The sequence below is a fragment of the Curcuma longa genome, chromosome 3 (genome assembly GCF_044706935.1).
Source record: "Curcuma longa cultivar G26 ecotype Majalengka, Jawa Barat chromosome 3, ITB_CL_G26_1.1, whole genome shotgun sequence".
Classification (NCBI taxonomy): domain Eukaryota; kingdom Viridiplantae; phylum Streptophyta; class Magnoliopsida; order Zingiberales; family Zingiberaceae; genus Curcuma; species Curcuma longa.
The window spans coordinates 5,353,012-5,372,459 of record NC_133863.1 but is presented as its reverse complement, the minus strand read 5'-3'; the positions used below and the strand labels follow the sequence as shown (position 1 = coordinate 5,372,459).

The 19,448-nt window shown below is 41.8% G+C and overlaps 3 protein-coding genes and 2 pseudogenes across 3 annotated transcripts; 3 read left to right on the top strand and 2 right to left on the bottom strand.

Moving 5' to 3' along the window:
- Window positions 1-247: 247 nt before the first annotated feature.
- On the bottom strand, window positions 248-1,950 carry LOC141823131 (WUSCHEL-related homeobox 9-like). Its single transcript, XM_074710398.1, has 4 exons — window positions 1,850-1,950; window positions 1,065-1,810; window positions 363-592; window positions 248-281 (listed from the first exon to the last, which is right to left on the bottom strand). Exons 1-4 carry the CDS (start codon window positions 1,948-1,950, stop codon window positions 276-278), a joined length of 1,083 nt encoding a protein of 360 aa, XP_074566499.1. The 3' UTR covers window positions 248-275.
- Window positions 1,951-5,934: 3,984 nt separating this feature from the next.
- On the top strand, window positions 5,935-6,701 carry LOC141823927 (pathogenesis-related genes transcriptional activator PTI5-like). Its single transcript, XM_074711134.1, has one exon. It carries the CDS (start codon window positions 6,032-6,034, stop codon window positions 6,491-6,493), a length of 462 nt encoding a protein of 153 aa, XP_074567235.1. The 5' UTR covers window positions 5,935-6,031; the 3' UTR covers window positions 6,494-6,701.
- A 966-nt stretch (window positions 6,702-7,667) lies between these two features.
- On the top strand, window positions 7,668-9,284 carry LOC141823926 (scopoletin glucosyltransferase-like; annotated as a pseudogene).
- Window positions 9,285-11,549: 2,265 nt separating this feature from the next.
- On the top strand, window positions 11,550-13,088 carry LOC141822727 (putative UDP-glucosyl transferase 73B6; annotated as a pseudogene).
- A 3,554-nt stretch (window positions 13,089-16,642) lies between these two features.
- Window positions 16,643-19,105, bottom strand: LOC141824792 (putative 3-hydroxyisobutyrate dehydrogenase-like 2, mitochondrial). Its single transcript, XM_074712124.1, is given in 3 exon segments — window positions 16,643-16,915; window positions 18,019-18,194; window positions 18,197-19,105. Coding segments are annotated over 2 exon segments (1,059 nt in total). The 5' UTR covers window positions 19,101-19,105; the 3' UTR covers window positions 16,643-16,915; window positions 18,019-18,039.
- Window positions 19,106-19,448: the final 343 nt, after the last annotated feature.

Below are 19,448 nucleotides of genomic sequence, written 5' to 3'. Positions count from 1 at the left end.
TCTACTTGTCATCATGTAATAGATCATCGAAGACAATTAATACCTGGCTACTCTTAAAATGTTGCTACAAAATAATTAAACTCGAAGATGATCGAACAATAAGGTAGCTAACAGTACATGGCCCAACATACAGTCAATAAAAGACCTAATATTCATGGGGAATACAACAAGTTGCATGGCATAGCACTTATGCAACACAAAACAAATTATGTAGTTAATCTATAGCATTAATTAATGTCGAGTGCTTCCAACATAGCCATACTGCTTTCAGCTAATTAAACCTGCAAAACAATAATATTAATTACAATCAAACAATTAATTTATCAGGAATAATGAAGTGATATATTAAATGTATTAATTACCAGGTAATAGGAAGATCCATGTTGGAGAGGATGGAGGGTGACTCCCCACTCATCAGTGAGCACAGGTTGGCCGGATTGATCGAGAAGGATGGCTTCCGGCCCGAACACTTGCCTTATATTTATCCGGCCGGCCGCGACCTCATATGCCGCGTCGCTGGTGATCACCGTCGATCGGGTGCAGGCGACTCCTCCGGCATCAAATATACCTTCTCCGATTTCCCCCATCAACTCTGTTTATTGATGAATCAAAGAAGTAATGACAGATATGTATGCAAAATAATATGCTTATAGAAATCGTATGCATGAACAAGACACAGCATAATTTCTATGAATCCCATGCACACGTCCAATCTATAGGAGAAATGACACAACGATCCACTGTGTCATTCAATCCCCATCATGCATCTTCGTGACATGACCACATAGAGCTCTCTGATCTGTTCATACTTGTCTTTTCTCTACATGAATCTGTTTCTTTCTCTTTCATGAGAAAGATTGCGTGCACGTAGCTGTTGTTCCAACAGTGAGACAGCTCTCAATTTTGGGAGCATTATTACCTTACAGAAAGCAGGTGGCTGCAAAATTGGAAGTGAAAACACATGGAAATGTACATAACGCGAAGTAGATGGAAGGGAGGGAGAGGATCAGCGCACTGAAGCATCACTCTCAGTATGTGAGAGCTGCGTCATTAATAGCTCATACCTTGTATGTCGCTGATAGGGCTACCATTAACGCAGCTGCCTACAGTGGTAGCACTAGCAGTTGGAACAGCAGAAGCAGAAGCAGCAGCGGCAGCAGCTGCAGCTGCTGCATAAAGATGCTGTAAATATTGCATCTTCAAGTTGCACTCTTGGTGATCATCATGATCTGGCCCCATGAGTAGTTGCATCGGCGTCTCAGGATCGTAAAGCAGGTCCGAACTGATGATTCCGGCGTCTTGATACGCCGGCTCCGCAAGTGAGTTCATCTGGTTTGGGAATAAGGTCGGGGGCGGCAGCTGGGGAGCGAAGTACTGGAATCTAGTCGGGAGGGGTAGGGTTTTGTTGCCGGAGTCGGTGGATTGGGCTGAGGAGGAGGAGGAGGAGGAGGAGGAAGAAGAAGAAGAGGCGGTAGGGGATGGTTTCGGTGTGCGGCGGGCGGCTGCCGGGCTGAGGTGGTTGCGGACGTTGCTGTGCTTGTTCTTGGAGCGGGACTTGCGGTTCTGGAACCAGTAGAAGACGTTGGCGTCTCCGACGGGTCCGAACTCCTGGAGCTGGAGTCGGATCTTACGGATCTCGTCGCGGCTGGGGTTCACCATGCCGGAGTTGAAGATGGCATCCAGGATCCGGATTTGCTCCGGCTTCGGGTTCCACCTTGGCTTCGGATCCGGGCTCCTCTCCTCACAAACTACACACACCACAGAAAGCAAGCAATAATCATCATCATCATCATCATCATTTGTTACAGCCCTAACCCTAACTCTCAAAAGAAAGATGATGCATGATTACTGACCTAGATTTTTCTGGTGAATGATGTGATCATGCTGCCATTGGTTGATGCAGGGCTTGGACTTGAACATGCTCGTCCAGTGCTTGTTGGATGAGGCCATGGTTGTGGTGTGGTGCAGTAGTGGAAGAGACACAGCCAGTGGAGAAGGGTAAGAATATAATGAAAACAGTAGCGTCTCCTTATCTCTGTGTGACATATATGTACATGTTCAATTCCTTTCCTATAACATCCACCACCTACTCCTCTGCTCGATTTTTCACATCTATATATGAATTAAAAGGAACAGTGGTGCTCTCTGCCAACTTCCGCACTACTGCATGCATATAATTAATCAACAAAAAAAACGACAGATAATTCATTGTAAAATTAATATATGAAAAGGCACTGTTCATATGACTTGTGGCACTGGAAATTACTGAAAGATGGAAGAGTTTAGCGAAGGGTACGTACTGAAAGAGGACACGAATTACTAATGCAAGCAACCAATTGTACACAGTACAAGAAAGAGAAATGGAAAAGCCTTTGGAGGGGTCGAAATTCCATTATTTTCCTTTATGAACACGTTTAATATAATTCGCTAGGGCGATTGAGTATGAACGCGTGGATACTGATTTAGATCGATATAATTCGGCACGTCTTGTCATTTTCCACAAGAGGCGAGTACTTGTGCTGAGGTTTTGAAGGGTAGTTTGTTGGTTTGCAGGAGAAAGCGATAATGAATGGGAAGAGTTAAAGTGGAGGATTATTCTAATGGAGGAGGTTGTTGTAGAGGAATAAATGCAGAGAGAGAGAGAGAGCGTATGTGTGTGTGTGTTGTAAAGGAGAAATTAAGCACAAAAAGTGTAGTTGATTGGGAAATGAGTTGGGGTGGAGTAATTGCATGGGGTGAATTGGGTTGTTTTGGGTCATACGGTGAGGTGAGTGAAAATTGGATTGACTCGAGGGGTCTTCACCCTTTGGCCTTCTTCTCTATGTCTCTCCCTCACAGCTCGTTCAAAGTTGCAAATATTTATGATAAGGGGGCAATAAAAGCTTTCATTACTTTCAATGGCCTGACTTCATGAAGACAAGTACATTGTTAGGATGGGGGCAAAAAATATATGTATATCCCAACCAATCTGATGATTCAAAACCCCAATTTGTTTTGGTTTTAGTATTTCAATCTTGAATTGGATATGAATAATTGTTTGGATAGTAAATAACTCGACCCAATTTATAACTTATTCAAAATTTAATCTCTATCACTAATTAACAGGAGCAAGTTATTATATACAATGTATTTGTTCGGGTAAATTATAATAGCATTAATAGTGTTGCAAGAGTAATACAAAAATATATTTAAGTATAATAATTTGTTATACTTTAGAGGTTTGAATACATTTATATTTAGTTATAATAATTTGTTTTTTGTTGCATTAACTTTTTAAATTGAGGTTAAAAAGTATTTTGATGGTGACCTAAACTTGATAACTGATCTAGGTTACGTTCATTTAGATTCTGGGGTTTAATAAATCATCGACAATAAATTATTGGTCATAATTAATAAAGAGGTTAAGTTTAAATGACAATTAATTCCTTTACCTCCATAGCATGTGTGACTTGAGAGTGCTTAATTAATTACTGAAAGTAACACACAATTATATTGAGCTAGCAAAATTTGGCATATATAGGCCCCTTTAATTAGTTACGTTCATCAATAGCAAGTGAAATTAAGTTTAATTTGTATGATGAAGTACACAAAAATTGGTGCACTAACTTGATACACAGCTAGAGTATGCAAATATAATAATTAAAAAACAATGATATTTTATCGAATTAATTGTGGGTGAAGATGTGCAGGCTCACTGGTTTATAGTTGTTGTATGTATATATATATACAATAAACTTCATATTAATTAGAAGGCATGCATGCAACAAGGTACCTGGAAGTTATAACACGTCCATCACTTCACTTGCCTTAAATTTACTTATTTTTTAATTCACGCGCGTTATCCAATCTACAGTGGAAGACCAGTGCAAAGATTTTTTCTTTAATTTGCATCTGATGAAGGCTACCTTCTTCCGTGCGCATATTGTTTGAGACTCTGATGAGCTGCGCTGCTGGTGAGCTAGGGATGATGATGATGACGACGACTCCAATGAGACGATGGCGTGTGTACGTGCTCCCTCCCTCGTGAGGCCCGGCCCTCTGACGAAGCCAGCTCCGCCCACCACCGGCCACCACCACCACCAAACGCATACTGCTGCATCCTCCTGCCGATGAGGTGTAGTTTCTGGGCACGGAGCAGCAAAAGCAAAAAAGAAAGAGGCAATAAATACAATAAATTAAATGGCCTTGAATGAGCCGTGTACAGTTGAGCACAAACCGCGGGGCACAAATCCCATCGTCAACCTCTAGAGTCTAGCCATGCCCATGCCGGTGCCCTGATGCCCATGCATTCTCTTCATCCTGCACCCTGAAGTCGTCGTGAGAATTGGATCATCTCACTCGCCATCATGATTCAAATAATAATTATCAATTTACCAGAAAGAAAAAAAAGAAAAGAAAAAGGGAGGAAATTGGGGAGGAAAGGCTGCTCTGTTTCCTCTCTGCTTCATTTCTCCGTACCCATAAAGCGTGCAAAGTCAGCTGCTGGCTTTCTAAACTGAAAAGGTCGGAGCTCGTTTTACTGATCCAGGCCTATTTAAAGCGCCTGCGCCTGCGCCGGGAATCTTCACACTACGACTATGGCAACGTTATTTACTGCCAACTAAAACTGCTGTTAATGGGCATTAAGATTTTTGTAGAAAAATATTTAATTTGCAGAGAGCACTCGGTCGGTCTCACGTGCGTGCTTTAAGAACGCAACGCAAGCAGAAGCAGGGGAGTGTTCTGAATGCCCGAGCTTTCAATTGACTGAGGACGGAGGAGATGTCAATTACTCTTATTTGTTGCGTGCATGCACGGAAACTTTAAATGTATTGCGAGTGGGAATAGAAAGAGGAAGAAGGCAGCAGCGACCGATGTGGGCCGTTCCTGCTGCTGCTGCACCATATGCCTCAATCAATTCGAAGAGACAAAGTACGTGCTGATTCATGGAGCAGGAGAAAGGAGAAAATGGTTTCTTCCGGTCCGGTTTAATCTGAGGATGGATCGTGTGTGGGCTTGGACTAATTTCCGATGGTCTAGGGTTGGGCCGCATTAATTTTCAGAATAACATTATCAATTTATCTCTGCTGCGTTACATTTGACTCACGTTACTTGGTCAACCGGCGTGGGAAATTAAAGTGGCAAAAATTTCAAAGAAGGGTAAGCAAAGTTTGAGGTCGTTGACAAAGTCAGCACGCACATGCGTTCTAGAAGTCAACGGATGCTGCATCGTTCAAACGAAGTCGTCAAGTGAGGACTTTTTTTATTTGTCAGTCATAAAACATTCAAAATTTAATTAGGTTCCTGAATTAATTATATATTTAGACTATTCATTTTCTTTAACGTTTCATCACATTATACTCTATGACCCAGATAGTGATTTCCACATTAATTTTCTTTAAATACTTTCTAACATATGGAATCCAACAACCTTTTAGTTTAGAGGCAAAATTTAATTGAAACACCTTTTGACGTGTCTATTTCTCTACTATCCATTTGTTGACTTTTTAATTCCCCACGTGTTAATTATTTAATTCTTAACAAACATCGACTGAGATGAACTAGCCATGTAAATCCACCGTGGGAAGGGAAGAGAAAGCGTAACTTAACACTCTTTCATTTTATATCTTGTTCAAGGACGACTTAGAATTTTCAAAAATTGAGACTTCAATCAATATTCAAACACAATAGGACTTCCCATGATCAAGTTCGATATCGTCTCCATTTTATTAATTTTTTATTTACCTTTTCGTTTATCGATTCCCTATCAAACGATCGAGGAGACAGAGCCCGAAGAAGCTGATAAGAGAGCTGATCAGTTGACTGACTGCAACAAGAAGATCGAGTCTATCGACGACCAACACTGTTGTTGGATGGCACTGGCAGGCAGTCAATTCCAACACGCTTCTGACCTCGTGGGCATTGAATGAATGCAGGAAAGTAGAACAGAGCAAAGCAAAGCAAAGCAAAGCCAAGCCGCTTTCCCCATTCTCACCCATCCATTACCATATTAATCCAATCACAAGCATAGCAGCTCGATTCGACTGCTTTCATGGCCTCCAATATCATGCATCAGCGCGTCAAGCAAGAAGAAGAAGAGCAGCAGCAGCTCCCTCTCAACGAGAACGACTCACAGGACATGATCCTCTTCGAGGTCCTGCGCGAGGCCTCGTCCATGGCCCCCTCCGCCGCCCCGCCGCCTCTCCCCTCCGTGCTCCTCAAGGCCCGCGCCGCCCTCCAACCGCGCGCCCGGAAGTACCGCGGGGTGCGCCGCCGGCCGTGGGGCAAGTTCGCCGCCGAGATCCGCGACTCGACCCGGCACGGCGCGCGCCTCTGGCTCGGCACCTTCGACACCGCCGAGGAGGCCGCCGCTGCCTACGACCGGGCCGCCTTCCGGATGCGCGGCGCCAAGGCGCTGCTCAACTTCCCGCCGAGCGTTTCTCTCCCCGCCGGACCTTCCGCGACGGCGATCGACGAGCAGAGAGGCGGGGAAGCTACCTGTACACAAGATTAATTAGTTCGTGAGGCATCCATCCAGTAGAATTGCAGAGGTTTTATATTCGTTCTGTGATCAAAATTTGTAGTTCTATTGGATAAATTCCATAAGCTTATAGGTTGATAATCTACATATCATGCATGGGATGAGACCTTGGAGGCCATTTCCAGTCGCTCTGTTTCTAATTCCCATGAAAATTATATTTGAAGAAGTAACCTTCTTCACATCTCCTCCTCGATCGTCTCGCATAGTTTCTTTTTGATCGTCGATTGATTCATCACGCAGCTGCCTTGAGGCAAACAAATACTTCTGATATACGTTTTGGGATCTGGAATCTAATTAAGGCTCCGTGAGAAATATGAAAAATGGCCTGCGCTATGTTTTTGTTTCAGTGCGAAGCGTGATCAGAGACGATAATGGCGACCGTAATTTGATCCACACAGCGATTTGGAAAACGACAGAATGAAGTCGATGGGCATTACTGTTGGTGATAATTCACACTATAATCATGGAGATTTCTGTTTCTTAGCTCTACGGAGGGACTCAGTTGGTTGTCACAGTAAGATATTCCCAGGTGCGAAATATCTCTGATGAGATTTTTCAAATGATTTTTTATTTCTTACATTTACTTAAATACTCATAAATTAATAATATAAGCAAATATAATTTATAATTTTTATCGCAAATCAAAATATCTAAATTAACCTTAACCACTTAGCCATAATTATTCCTGACAACAAGAGATGAGCACGCATAAAGATTTGTGAATAAATATCAAATTAAAACCATTTTAATTACACGTAATTTTTTTTTAAAAAAAAACTTCAATTAACTATTTATTTTAAACTAGACAGTTTATTTATTTAGATTTATCTGTGTTTAAATGAGGAGCGGTAAAAATGGATCACATTAAAATTATGAGATTATTTTAATTTTTAATAAGGAAAGCTCATTTAATATTTCAAATAAAAGGCAACATATTAATAAAAGTTTCCTTATATGGAAATAGAGGAAATGAAATAATTTTAAATTATCAATATGTCTATTATAACAGAAGCTGAAAAAGGGAATGAATTTAATTCCTTTCAAAATTTTGTTAAAATTGAATAGAAGTGACATCGAACCGGACCGAACGCCGGTTCAGGTTCAACCACAATTTCGTAGTTCACAGCTATATAGAAACGCAATATCTATGGGAATACAGCAGTGATTTCACCGAATACCTTGGCGACCAGCGATGAGCTCCGTCGCCGGCGCCGCCGATCGGAGGCCACTCCGTCTCTTCTTCATTCCCTACTTCGCCTCAGGCCACCTGATCCCTTTGGTCGACATTGCCCGCTTCCTTGCTGCCCGCGGAGTCGATTCCACCATCCTAGCCACCCCCTGCAACGCCGCCCTCGTCCGCGCCACTGTCGACGCCGCAGCCGCCGCTGGCCTCCGGATCCAGCTACTCGAATACCCCTTCCCATTCGCGGAGTCCGGACTCCCTCCGGGCGTCGAGAACATCAGCGCACTGCCCCCCTCTGAGTGCCACAAGATCGACAACGCCATCCCCTTCACCCGCCCCACCCTCGAGCACCTGCTCGGCCTCCACCGCCCTGATGCGGTTGTCGCCGACGCCCATTTCCCGTGGACTATAGATATCGCTCGCGAACTCGGCATCCCGCGCATCTCGTTCGGCGCGGTGGGGTTCCTGGCTTACTGCGTCTCGCACTATGTATGGGTGAATCAGCCGTTCAAAGACGTCGCCCGCGACGACGAGCGCGTTCCCATCCCGGACCTCCCTCACCCGTTGTTACTAGCGCGATCTGAGCTCCCCGACTTCCTCGTCCAAGATACTGTCTTCGGTAGCCTCATCGAAGAAATCTACGAAGCAGACAAAGCAAGCCTCGGGATCATCATCAACAGCTTCACCGAGTTTGAGGGGATCTACCTCGATTACTTCCGACGACGAGGGTTCGGCATGAAGACCTGGTTCGTGGGCCCTATCGCCCTGAAGGATTCTGAATCCAGCAGCCCCGGGGTCCGAGGTGGCGGCGTCGACCCTGCCGCCGTTCGGAACAGAGCATGTTGCCTCTCGTGGCTCAGCGAGCAGAAGCAGAGTTCGGTGGTGTACGCCTGCTTCGGTAGCTGGAGCCAGTTCACAGGCGAGCAACTCAGGGAGATGGCGCTTGGGCTAGAGGCTTCCGGCCACCCGTTCTTGTGGGTGGTGCGCGAGGCGGACGGGGCCGAATGGATGCCGCATGGGTTCGAGCAGCGGGTGAAGGGGCGCGGGCTTGTTCTTCGGGGGTGGGCCCCTCAGGTAGAGCTGCTCAGCCACGCCGCCGTCGGCGCGTTCGTCACGCACTGCGGGTGGAACTCGATTCTGGAGGGCGTCTCCGCCGGGTTGCCGTTGGTGACGTGGCCGATCGGAACGGAACAGTTTATAAACGAGAAGCTGGTGGTGGAGCGACTCCGCGTGGGCGTCAAAGCGTCAGACAGCATAAGGAGTGCGACGGATCCAAATCGGACGCTCGTGAGGGCAGCGGAGCTGGCAAGGGCGATAGGGAGCATCATGGACGCTGGGGAGGCGGCCGAGGGAACGAGAAGGCGGGCGAGGGAGCTCGCGGAGAAGGCGAGAGCGGCGGTGGAGAAGGGCGGGCTGTCCGACAAGGCTCTGAGCGATTTGATAAAGGATATATACGTCTGGCACGACAACAAGAAGACCGCCGCCGGGCAGAGTGATCGTTGACTACCTTGTTCCTTTTCGTTGACTAATTGCTCTGTTTCTACAACTTTTTACAACAAATTGGCCGTTGGAATAATTGCATCGCATTAAGTTGATGATTTCACTCTCTTCAAAGTTTATTTGGAAGAGAAGAAATTATTTCAAAAATTTATTATTTATTTGGGGATAAAATTACAAAATAGTTGGATTTGAAAAATAGAATTCAATAGTTTCTTTATTATTATTGATATTTTAAATCATTTCTTCTTCTTTGAAATATTTCCGGGCATTTGTAAATTGGGCATGCATTTGAACCCAACAAACAATATTATAAAAACATTGTTTGAATAATCTTTACTTACCCAATTAAATTGGTTGTGATTTTATATTCCAACATTATTCTTCTCCTAAAACAATCAATGATCTCCACGAAATATAGTTATTTGACAAGTTTAATAAATTAAGTTTTCAGGATACACCTTTCTAACCACGTAAACCCAACAATTTTCTAGTTTAAGGTGAAATTTAATTGAAACACCTTTTGATGTGTTTTTCTACCATCTATTTGTTGATATTTTGATTTTCCATAATTCTATGTTAGAACAAGAGTAACAATTCTTTAACTAATTAGTACTTATTTCTATAATTTATTATAAATGATCTATTTGTGAAATAGAGCATTCATAAATCGTAATTCTTTCATAGGGTGTGTTTTATAAGGATTTAAGATATTTGAACGTGATATTAAAGACCTAAAAAAATTTTACCTAAGGCCTCAAAGAACCTTGAGACAATCTTGTTCTCTGTAGATACCGCAAGAACAGTTTAATTACTTTCTAATGATCTAATTTTAGATTGCTCAAGTATCTATCCAATATTCTTGTAATGTACGTAATATTTGGACATATACAAACTTAAGCATACATTAGACTCACTTTTGCTAACATACAAAGAATCTCATGTATTTCTTTTTCCTCCAAGTCATTCTTGGAACAATAATTGAGATTGGATTGATTATTAGTTAACTCAATTTGTTTAAGAATCCTAACTTATGCCTTTGTAAGTTTATTTAAAGCTCTAAGATAGAGTTTGGGCATTGACTATAACTAAATAATCTCTCAAAATTCACTATGTTTTAGGATTTCATCAACTTAATTACCCAAAACTCAAAATCTTCCATTTACCTAAAAGTGTTGCTTCTAAGGCTTCACACCCACCCACACAATGACGGAGCCAGGTCGGATGATTTGTCTCGGCTAATTTGAAATTATGAGCCACCACTCGGGCTAATCTTCATTTTTTTTTTCTTTTCTCCTATAGTAAATTGAAATTTATACCCTTTCCATAGCCGTTGAGCCCCCGAGCTAGAGCCCGAGTAGGCATCAACCTGGCTCCGCCCTTGCACCCACATGATCATGTTTCATGTCAATCTTAAAAAATAACAAATCCTTGCAAACTATCAAGTCCAAACAAACTTATCACACATAAATCAATAATATAAGCAAATATATTTATAAAATGTTTAGAAAAAAATTTCAATTAATTATTTTAAATTAGACAGTTTATTTCTTCAGATTTATCTGTGTTTAAATGACGAGATGTAAAAGTGGCTCATATTAAAAGTATTAGATAATTTTAATTTTTAAAAAAGGAAAGGTCATTTAATATTTAATATTTTAAATAAAAGACAACATATTGACAAAAGTTTCCTTATATGGAAATTAAGTAATTTTAAATTATCCATATATCTATCATAAAAGAAGATGAAAAAGGGGAAATAATTTAATTCCTTTCAGAATTTTGCTAAAATTGAATAGAAGTGACTGGGAAAACTTCCAAAGTTTATTTCCTTTTTATATATATTTAATTACATCGGCAGAAATAAGAAGGAAAATAATTGTTTTTTTAATTAAACAATGAAAAGAAGCGTAGTCAAGAATTTATTTTTATATTAATATTTAGTTTATATTTGCTCAAAATGTAAAACAAAAAATTACGATCAAAATTTGTATGATTTTGTTTGCAATATAAAAATATAAATTATCTTTAATAAATTAATTTGGAAATTTTAACTTTATTTTATTATTCTGATAGGAAATTACATATAATTAAGGAAATCAATTGATGAAGAATTAAAATTGGTGATTTAAAAACATTAAAGTTGATTAAAATATTTAATCACAATGGGAAAAATGGTATTTAGTAATAAATTCATTATTATGGACCCAACGTAGATTTTTATTTTTGAACGGTCGAGTGTGGATCAATTATTCAAACCGGATTTCAAATCGAACCGGACCGAACACCGGTTCAGGTTCAACCACACAATTTCGTAGTTCACAGCTATAAAGAAACGCGACATCATCAATGGAAATAGAGCAGTGATTTCACCGAATACCTTGGAGACTGGCGATGGGTTCCGTCGCCGACGTCGCCGATCGGAGGCCACTCCGTCTCTTCTTCATTCCCTACTTCGCCTCAGGCCACCTTATCCCTTTGGTCGACATCGCCCGCTTCCTTGCTGCCCGCGGAGTCGATTCCACCATCTTAACCACCCCCTGCAACGCCGCCCTCGTCCGCGCCACTGTCGACGCCGCAGCCGCCGCTGGCCTCCGGATCCAGCTACTCGAATACCCCTTCCCATCCGCGGAGTCCGGACTCCCTCCGGGCGTCGAGAACATCAGCGCACTGCCACCCTCTGAGTGCCACAAGATCGACTACGCCATCCCCTTCACCCGCCCCACCCTCGAGCACCTGCTCGGCCTCCACCGCCCGGATGCGGTTGTCGCGGACGCCCATTTCCCGTGGACTATGGAAATCGCCCGCGAACTCGGCATCCCGCGCATCACGTTTGGCGCGGTGGGGCTCCTGGCTTACTGCGTCTCGCAGTATGTATGGGTGAACCGGCCGTTCAAGGACGTCGCCTGCGACGACGAGCGCATTCCCATCCTGGACCTCCCTCACCCGGTGTTACTAGCGCGATCTGAGCTCCCCGACTACCTCGTCCAGGATACTGTCTTCGGTAGCCTCATCGAAGAAGCCTACGAAGACTACAAAGCAAGCCTCGGCATCATCATCAACAGCTTTACCGAGTTCGAGGGGATCTACCTCGATTACTTCCGACGAGTGTTCGACATTAAGACCTGGTTCGTAGGCCCTATCGCCCTGAATGATTCTGAATCCCGCAGCTTCGGTGTTCGAGGTGGCGGCGTCGACCCAGCCGCCGTTGGGAACAGGGCCCTTTGCCTCTCGTGGCTCAGCGCGCAGAAGCCGAGTTCGGTGGTGTACGCCTGCTTCGGTAGTTGGAGCCAGTTCGCAGGGGAGCAACTCAGGGAGATGGCGCTTGGGCTAGAGGCTGCCGGACACCCGTTCTTGTGGGTGGTGCGCGAGGCAGACGAGGCCGAATGGATGCCGCATGGGTTCGAGCAGCGGGTGAAAGGGCGGGGACTTGTTCTTCGGGGGTTTGTCCCGCAGGTAGAGCTGCTCAGCCACGCCGCCGTCGGCGCGTTCGTGACGCACTGCGGGTGGAACTCGATTCTGGAGGGCGTCTCCGCCGGGTTGCCGATGGTGACGTGGCCGATAGGGACGGAGCAGTTTATAAACGAGAAGCTGGTGGTGGAGCGATTCCGCGTGGGCGTCAAAGTGTCAGACAGCATAAGGAGCGCGATGGATCCAAATCGGACGATCGTGAGGGCAGCGGAGTTGGCAAGGGCGATAGGGAGCATCATGGACGCTGGGGAGGCTGCCGAGGGAACGAGAAGGCGGGCGAGGGAGCTCGCGGAGAAGGCGAGAGCGGCGGTAGAGAAGGGCGGGTCGTCCGACAAGGGCTTGAACGATTTGATAGAGGATATATACGTCTGGCACGACAACAAGAAGTCCGCCGCCGGGAAGACGGCCGACATTTAGATTTAGCATTGTGATCGTTGACTTCTGTATTCCTTTTCGTTGACTATTATTCTGTTTTCTACGACTTTTATGACAACTTAGCCATTGGAATAATTGCCTGCTCAATGGTGTCTAGATTGTTATAAAATACACATGAAAAATGTTTAGACTATTATAAAATTTTCAAGATGCATGATCTTGAAGGACAATTGAAATAATTTAAAATAATATCCACGATCATACGTATTCATGTCCAGTTAGTTGTTAATCAATTTTGAAATATGAATCAAAATAAAATATATAGAATTTTAAATTATTCCTTTTCATATTTTTAAATATCAAAATTTCAATATATTAAAAAATTGGAATCCTTTAACTATTTATTGTATACTCACATTATTCTATTTTTTTTATATCCATACTTATCCTCTGTGCGTTAATAAGTTATCTTTTTATTTATTTATATCTAAATATTTAATAATAATTACCCTTAATTTAATATTCAGTTATTTCATTACTAAATATGATAAATTATAACATAACAAAAGGAATATATTTTTTATGATGTATAATTAATTTATGCGATATAAAGCTAATTTTTATTACCTAAATTATTTAAATTCATAAATGAAAATAATAAATTCTAGCCTAACCATTGAACCAATGCAAAGCTAGATTAACTTTAGCTTAGATTCATAAGATATGAAAGATCGCTTAACTAAGTTGTCTCTTTATTATTATTATTATTATTTAGACACAATGAACAATCATTTGATGGTAGGGCGGATAATCGATTAGTCTCAACCTATCCTATATACTATAGTCAATATTTTTATCGGATATCTTTGAAGATATAGTCAGAGCTTGATGTGATGATAAGAAATAGAATGAGTTCCTATGCAATAAGAATTCAATTTCTACGTAGATGACTCTTATGCTTGCCGTGCTCGAATTACTTGTGATATTAAATCGTCTACAATGATCCATTTGTACTTTTTCAAATTTATCTTGATAGTCGATAAAAAACTTCCATAAAATAAAATCAATCACCTCTCTTTAAACAAATTGTAAATGAGTTTTTCAATAAACTAATTGAATTTAACCAATCAAACTTATTCGACTAATTAAGACACTTCATATAATTGAGAAAAAAAAATAAAAGATCAAAAATTAAAAGAGCATCTTTTTATTAAATTCATAAAAAAATATTTTTTTATTAATTATGAAAATAAATATATCATCATTCTACCATGGTATATATATTTATTTTCGATATTACTATAACAATTACGCTATAGACATTACAATTCTTATCGATATTAATAATATTATATTATATTAATAATAATTTATAATTATTATAATATAAATATTTAATCAACACTAATTAATAATATGAATTATAATATTATAATACAAATAATTTATTTCGATTAATATTGATAAATATTATAGTAATTATGAGATCTAACTAACTATAATGATTATAAGATCATAATTAATACTTGTTAGAAAATTAAAATATTTTTATAAATAAATTAAGATGAGATAAGTATTATTTAATAATAAATAAAAACGTACTTTATTATGACTCCACTAAAAATTTTAGACGTTTTCCATTTTTACCCAAAATAAAAAAAAAATAAAGCGACTGATTTGGATGAGTTGGGACATTGTGAGCATTCCAAAGCAGTCACCGATCACTAGTCCATTCCAATCCATCAACGCTGTCTCCTATCGGCCGCACATTCATATTTCACACCCAAATTATTTGGGACATTGCTTAGCTGTTCTCTGCATCCTCCGAGTCTTTTCTCTTCTTTATTATTACGGTAAATATCACAGTTTAGGATGTCACAGACAATCCTTAGCAAACTAAAAATGATCCTAAACAAACTAAAATTGCTTACTTGTTCATCGAAATGGTGAAACAGCTTGGTTTAAGGAAGATTTACTTACCGATATGAAGAAGAAGTGCTCCTCCACTTAGTGTTTGCACTTCACACTGTCTTGGACGAGATGAAGTCTTTTAACAGCGTATATAAGAAGCTTTCTTTTTGCATATATGAGCTGATCGCTTGCCTGCATTTTGCTGTCTAAAAATAAGCAGCTTTTCCTGGAGTTGAAGAACGATTTAGAATGATGATGCAATGCAAAATAGAAAGAGCGATCATAACGTTTTGAATTTTATAAAACTCACTGTGCCGTGCCGGTTGGCATTTCACCACGTCAATAATTTGCTACTGCACCAGTGTTTGGTCTTTGCACAAAAAGACGCCGGTGATAATAATACTTGCACAGAATGCCAAGCTAACTCCATGTGTAATTAATTACAAACCATCCTCTTCAGAATCCCATCTCTTCCGCACTGTTTGCATCAAGTTTGGAGATTGATCCATGGATTCCCCAGCAGGCTCTTCCTTCCTCGGCAGCTGCATCAATCCTCACTCCTGCTGTCTGGCTCAGCGAGAGCAATCCCGGTTTCACCTCCTCAGCCAGGTAGAGGAAGAAGATGGAGATCTCGAGAGGAGGCAGAGGATCAACTGGCTCAGCATTCTCAAGAGATTGATGAAGAAAGGCAAGGGCATCTGCTGCCCAAAGCCGCTCAGATTTGGCTATGATGAAGAGAGCTACTCAAAGAACTTCGACGATGGCCAGTGGAACAGGTGAGCCGATCGGCTTCTCTCAAGGTTCTCTGCATTTTCTGAATTCTCACGCGCTGCAAAGTCCCAAGTCAGATGTAATGTCTGATGGTCATCTGCTTCATGTTTTTGGTTAATATAAGAATTCCCCTGTTTTCGAGTTAACAGACACAACTTTGTCAGACTTATGGTCAAGCAAATGTGAAGAGAGGATATAAGTACGTAATCAGTAAAATTATAGCTACAATCTTGTTGTTTTCTGCCTCATATACTTTGATCACTTCACTTGGAATGCGGTCCAGCAAAAATGACTAGCTGCACGCGATCCAAAGCTTACCTGCACATTACCAAAAACAAAGAGAAAAAAAAAACGAAATGTAAAGAAGAAGCAAGAGGAAAATAAAAGAAAAAGATAAGATTGGTTAGCCAAATAAAGAATGTGGACGCACTTTATTGTTCTTGTAAGCAACTGCTTTGATTGATATGATTGCTACTTGCTAGTTACGTGAACGTGAATCCACGACTAGTTTCAAGAACCATTTGAAAGAAATATTATATAGTAACAAGAATGGTTTTTGAAAGTCTCACTTCATAAACGCACCAAGGTGATTACAGTCAACTCATCAGGATACATAGTGTTCAAGGAAAGAAACCAAAGTTGGCATAACATTGGATGTCTGATCTCTGGATCATTTATTATACTACTGTAGAGGTCTCAGCTCTGAGTTTGCCAATTTTGTTCCCTGTGCAATCATGTGATAGATAAGTTCAACATTAGGAGAAATTTTTTTTTCTTTCAAATTACAATTTTCAAAAGTAATCACAATAAATGTAGCCAAATATTAAAAAAGATTAAATGAAAGATGTAGCCAATGTAAGCTTCAATGGAAACTAGCTGACTTCATCATCAAATAAATATTAGTATTAAGGGAAATAAGATTATAGCAAAAACATATATGCACACACACACATATACTACATAGCAATCAAGTATGAGGCCTTGGCAAAAAAAAAAAAAAAAAAAAAAAAAAAAAAAAAGAGGGAACATGTCCTCTACATAGAACCATGGAAATGCCACAATCTATGGCATTCTCAGCTGCTTGTTCATGAATCCCATGTTAGTAAGCATTTTGTGAAGAAAGTCCGCCATGATAACGAAGAGGTAAGTCCCCTTGTCATAGACCTGTTCTGCATTGGTCCAGCGACCTAGTGGATTAAGAAATGTATTGACTAGTTGAAACTTTGATTTGAGAAAAATGAGAATGATGGCTCAAGCCTAACAATAAGCCCATACTAACATAATTTCACAGCGATTTTTTTTTTTTGAATGAAGACCATCAAGTTCTCTCAATCCTCCTCTCCTTTCTCTACCTACTCTAGTGATATCTTCCCTAATCTCCCATCTTGCGTCAACTTCTCTATACACTTATTCTATATTATCTCTATTCTTCTCTAGCCTCTGCTATTCTTCTTTTCTCTACATCTTTGTTATGTACTCTCTTTTAATTAAGAATTTATATTGGTTTACCTATCTCTACTCCCTTCTACCTTATTGCTCCTCCCTTTCTGTTGTCCTACCTACAGAAGACAAAACGGCAGCAAAATCCTATATTTATTGACTGTCATATCCGATGTTTGATTTAATCTCTGGAATAAAAGCTTGTAAATATAAATATTAATACTCAGGATTACTTCATATGATGGTTAATGGATATAAGCTAAATAGGCTAGCTTGAGTATTAGAGATTGTAGTATAGATTCTAAACTTTGCTAGTTAAATGCATCTCTGACATTGTGGATATAAGCCGACATAATTTCAAAAGTTTCAAACACAATTCAATCCCTACATCATCTTAGTCTTCTTTATCCTCGACCACGTTCATTTTGGGTGTTCAAAATCTAGTTTAATCAATGAACAATTTTCTTTTCCAATGAAGCAAAGGGAATATCATTGCCAACCTCTATCCTGTGTCAGTATCACTTCACTGCACTGAACACTAAAACTTCTATTGTTAAAACATACTCATACGGACCCAAATCAGTCATTCAAGCAAAGACAACAATGATTGATCATAATGCATCAAATAAGCATGGTGACGGGTACTGCCATCAATAGTACCAACTACTTGTTTGAGTAAAACCATTACAACCAACTATTGATACAATTTCTAGTTTCATTATGCAGGTAATTTCTATTTCTCTAGTTTACAAGTAAGAAAAGTAGAACATAATGAAATGGAAGCTACAGGAAGATAGAGCAATTGCTCAAACAAGTCTCGTGCATTCTACAAAAAGAACTCAAAATGTACCTCCTTGTGCAGCATCAATGGCTACTTCCCGTTGAGTCTCTCGATGACAGTGATCAGCCCATGGCTGCCCATCTTCCCGTCCGCATTGGCCACCATCGCCAGGTACAACTGCTGGCACAATGCCGTCCCCGGCAACATCACGTCCTTCACCGCCTCCGCCTTTCCCTCGTCCTCTCTCCTCTTCTCAATCCCATCCCTAAGTCTTTCACCACGTACTCTGCAAATCCGCCGGGAGCAAAATCCCTCCTCGTCATCCTCTTCCCGAAGATTTCCAACGCGGTCGACCCCGCTGCCCCATCGCGCACCGCGTCCAAGAACAGAGGGACGTCCAGTCCGGCCCGTTCGGCAAACACCATTGCCTCACTGAGTCCCAGGATGGTGCCACTGATAGCGATCTGATTAGCGATCTTGCTGCTCTGCCCGCTCCCCGCCGGCCCCATCCACGTAACCCTACCTAGCTTCTCGAACAGCGGCGACAGCCACCGAACCACCCCCTCATTGCCGCCAGCGAGGATCGCCAACGTGCCATCCCTGGCCCCGACGTCCCCGCCCGAGACCGGCGCGTCCACAGTCCAGCACCCCTTGGCCGCCGCCACCGCCTCGATCTCGCGCGCGAGGGCCGGATCGCTGCTGGTGCAGTCTACCGCGACTCCACCAGGGGGGAGGGCGGCGAGGGCACCGGAGGCGGGGTGGAGGAGGGTCTCGCGGACATCGGATGGATGGCCTACCATGGTGAATACGACGTCGGCGGAGCGGGAAGCGTCGGCTGGAGAGGGAACGAAGTGGGCGCCGAGACGGCGGAGGTGCTCGGCCTTGGAGGGGGTGCGGGCGTACACGGAGACGGAGTAGCCAGCGGTGCAAAGGCGGGCGGCCATGGCGGCGCCCATGACGCCAACGCCGATCCAACCGACGCGAGTCAAACCTGGGCGGATGGGTTGAGGATAAGCTCCGTTCCCTTCCAATTCCATGCCTGACTCCATAGCCACAAAACCACAAACACCTCGTCGACGAAGCCCTCCTCTTTTGTTGTAGCCAGGCGACGACGGAAACGAAGACCCGCAACGCCAATCTCCCATCATCATCCTGGTCGAGCTGTACAAGGGGTACGATCGTCGAATCCATTTCGGCCGGAAGATTTTCATCAAATCGAATCGAACCGGCCGGTTCAATCAATTAATTGGAGAATCTAAATTTTATCTATTTGGTTGGATTACAGTTTGCGGATGATTTATTTCTATTTTAATTGTTCTTTTATTTTTTAGGCCTTTATTACTGCTGGATATTTTATAATAAGTATATATTCTTCTTAAAATTTCACAAGGCTAAATGGCATTATATAATTTTAACTTATCTAATTTGATTAGAGGTAAATCTAATTCACTTATTAATAGGGTAAACGACTATAAACAAACTTTGTTTTTTTTTCATTT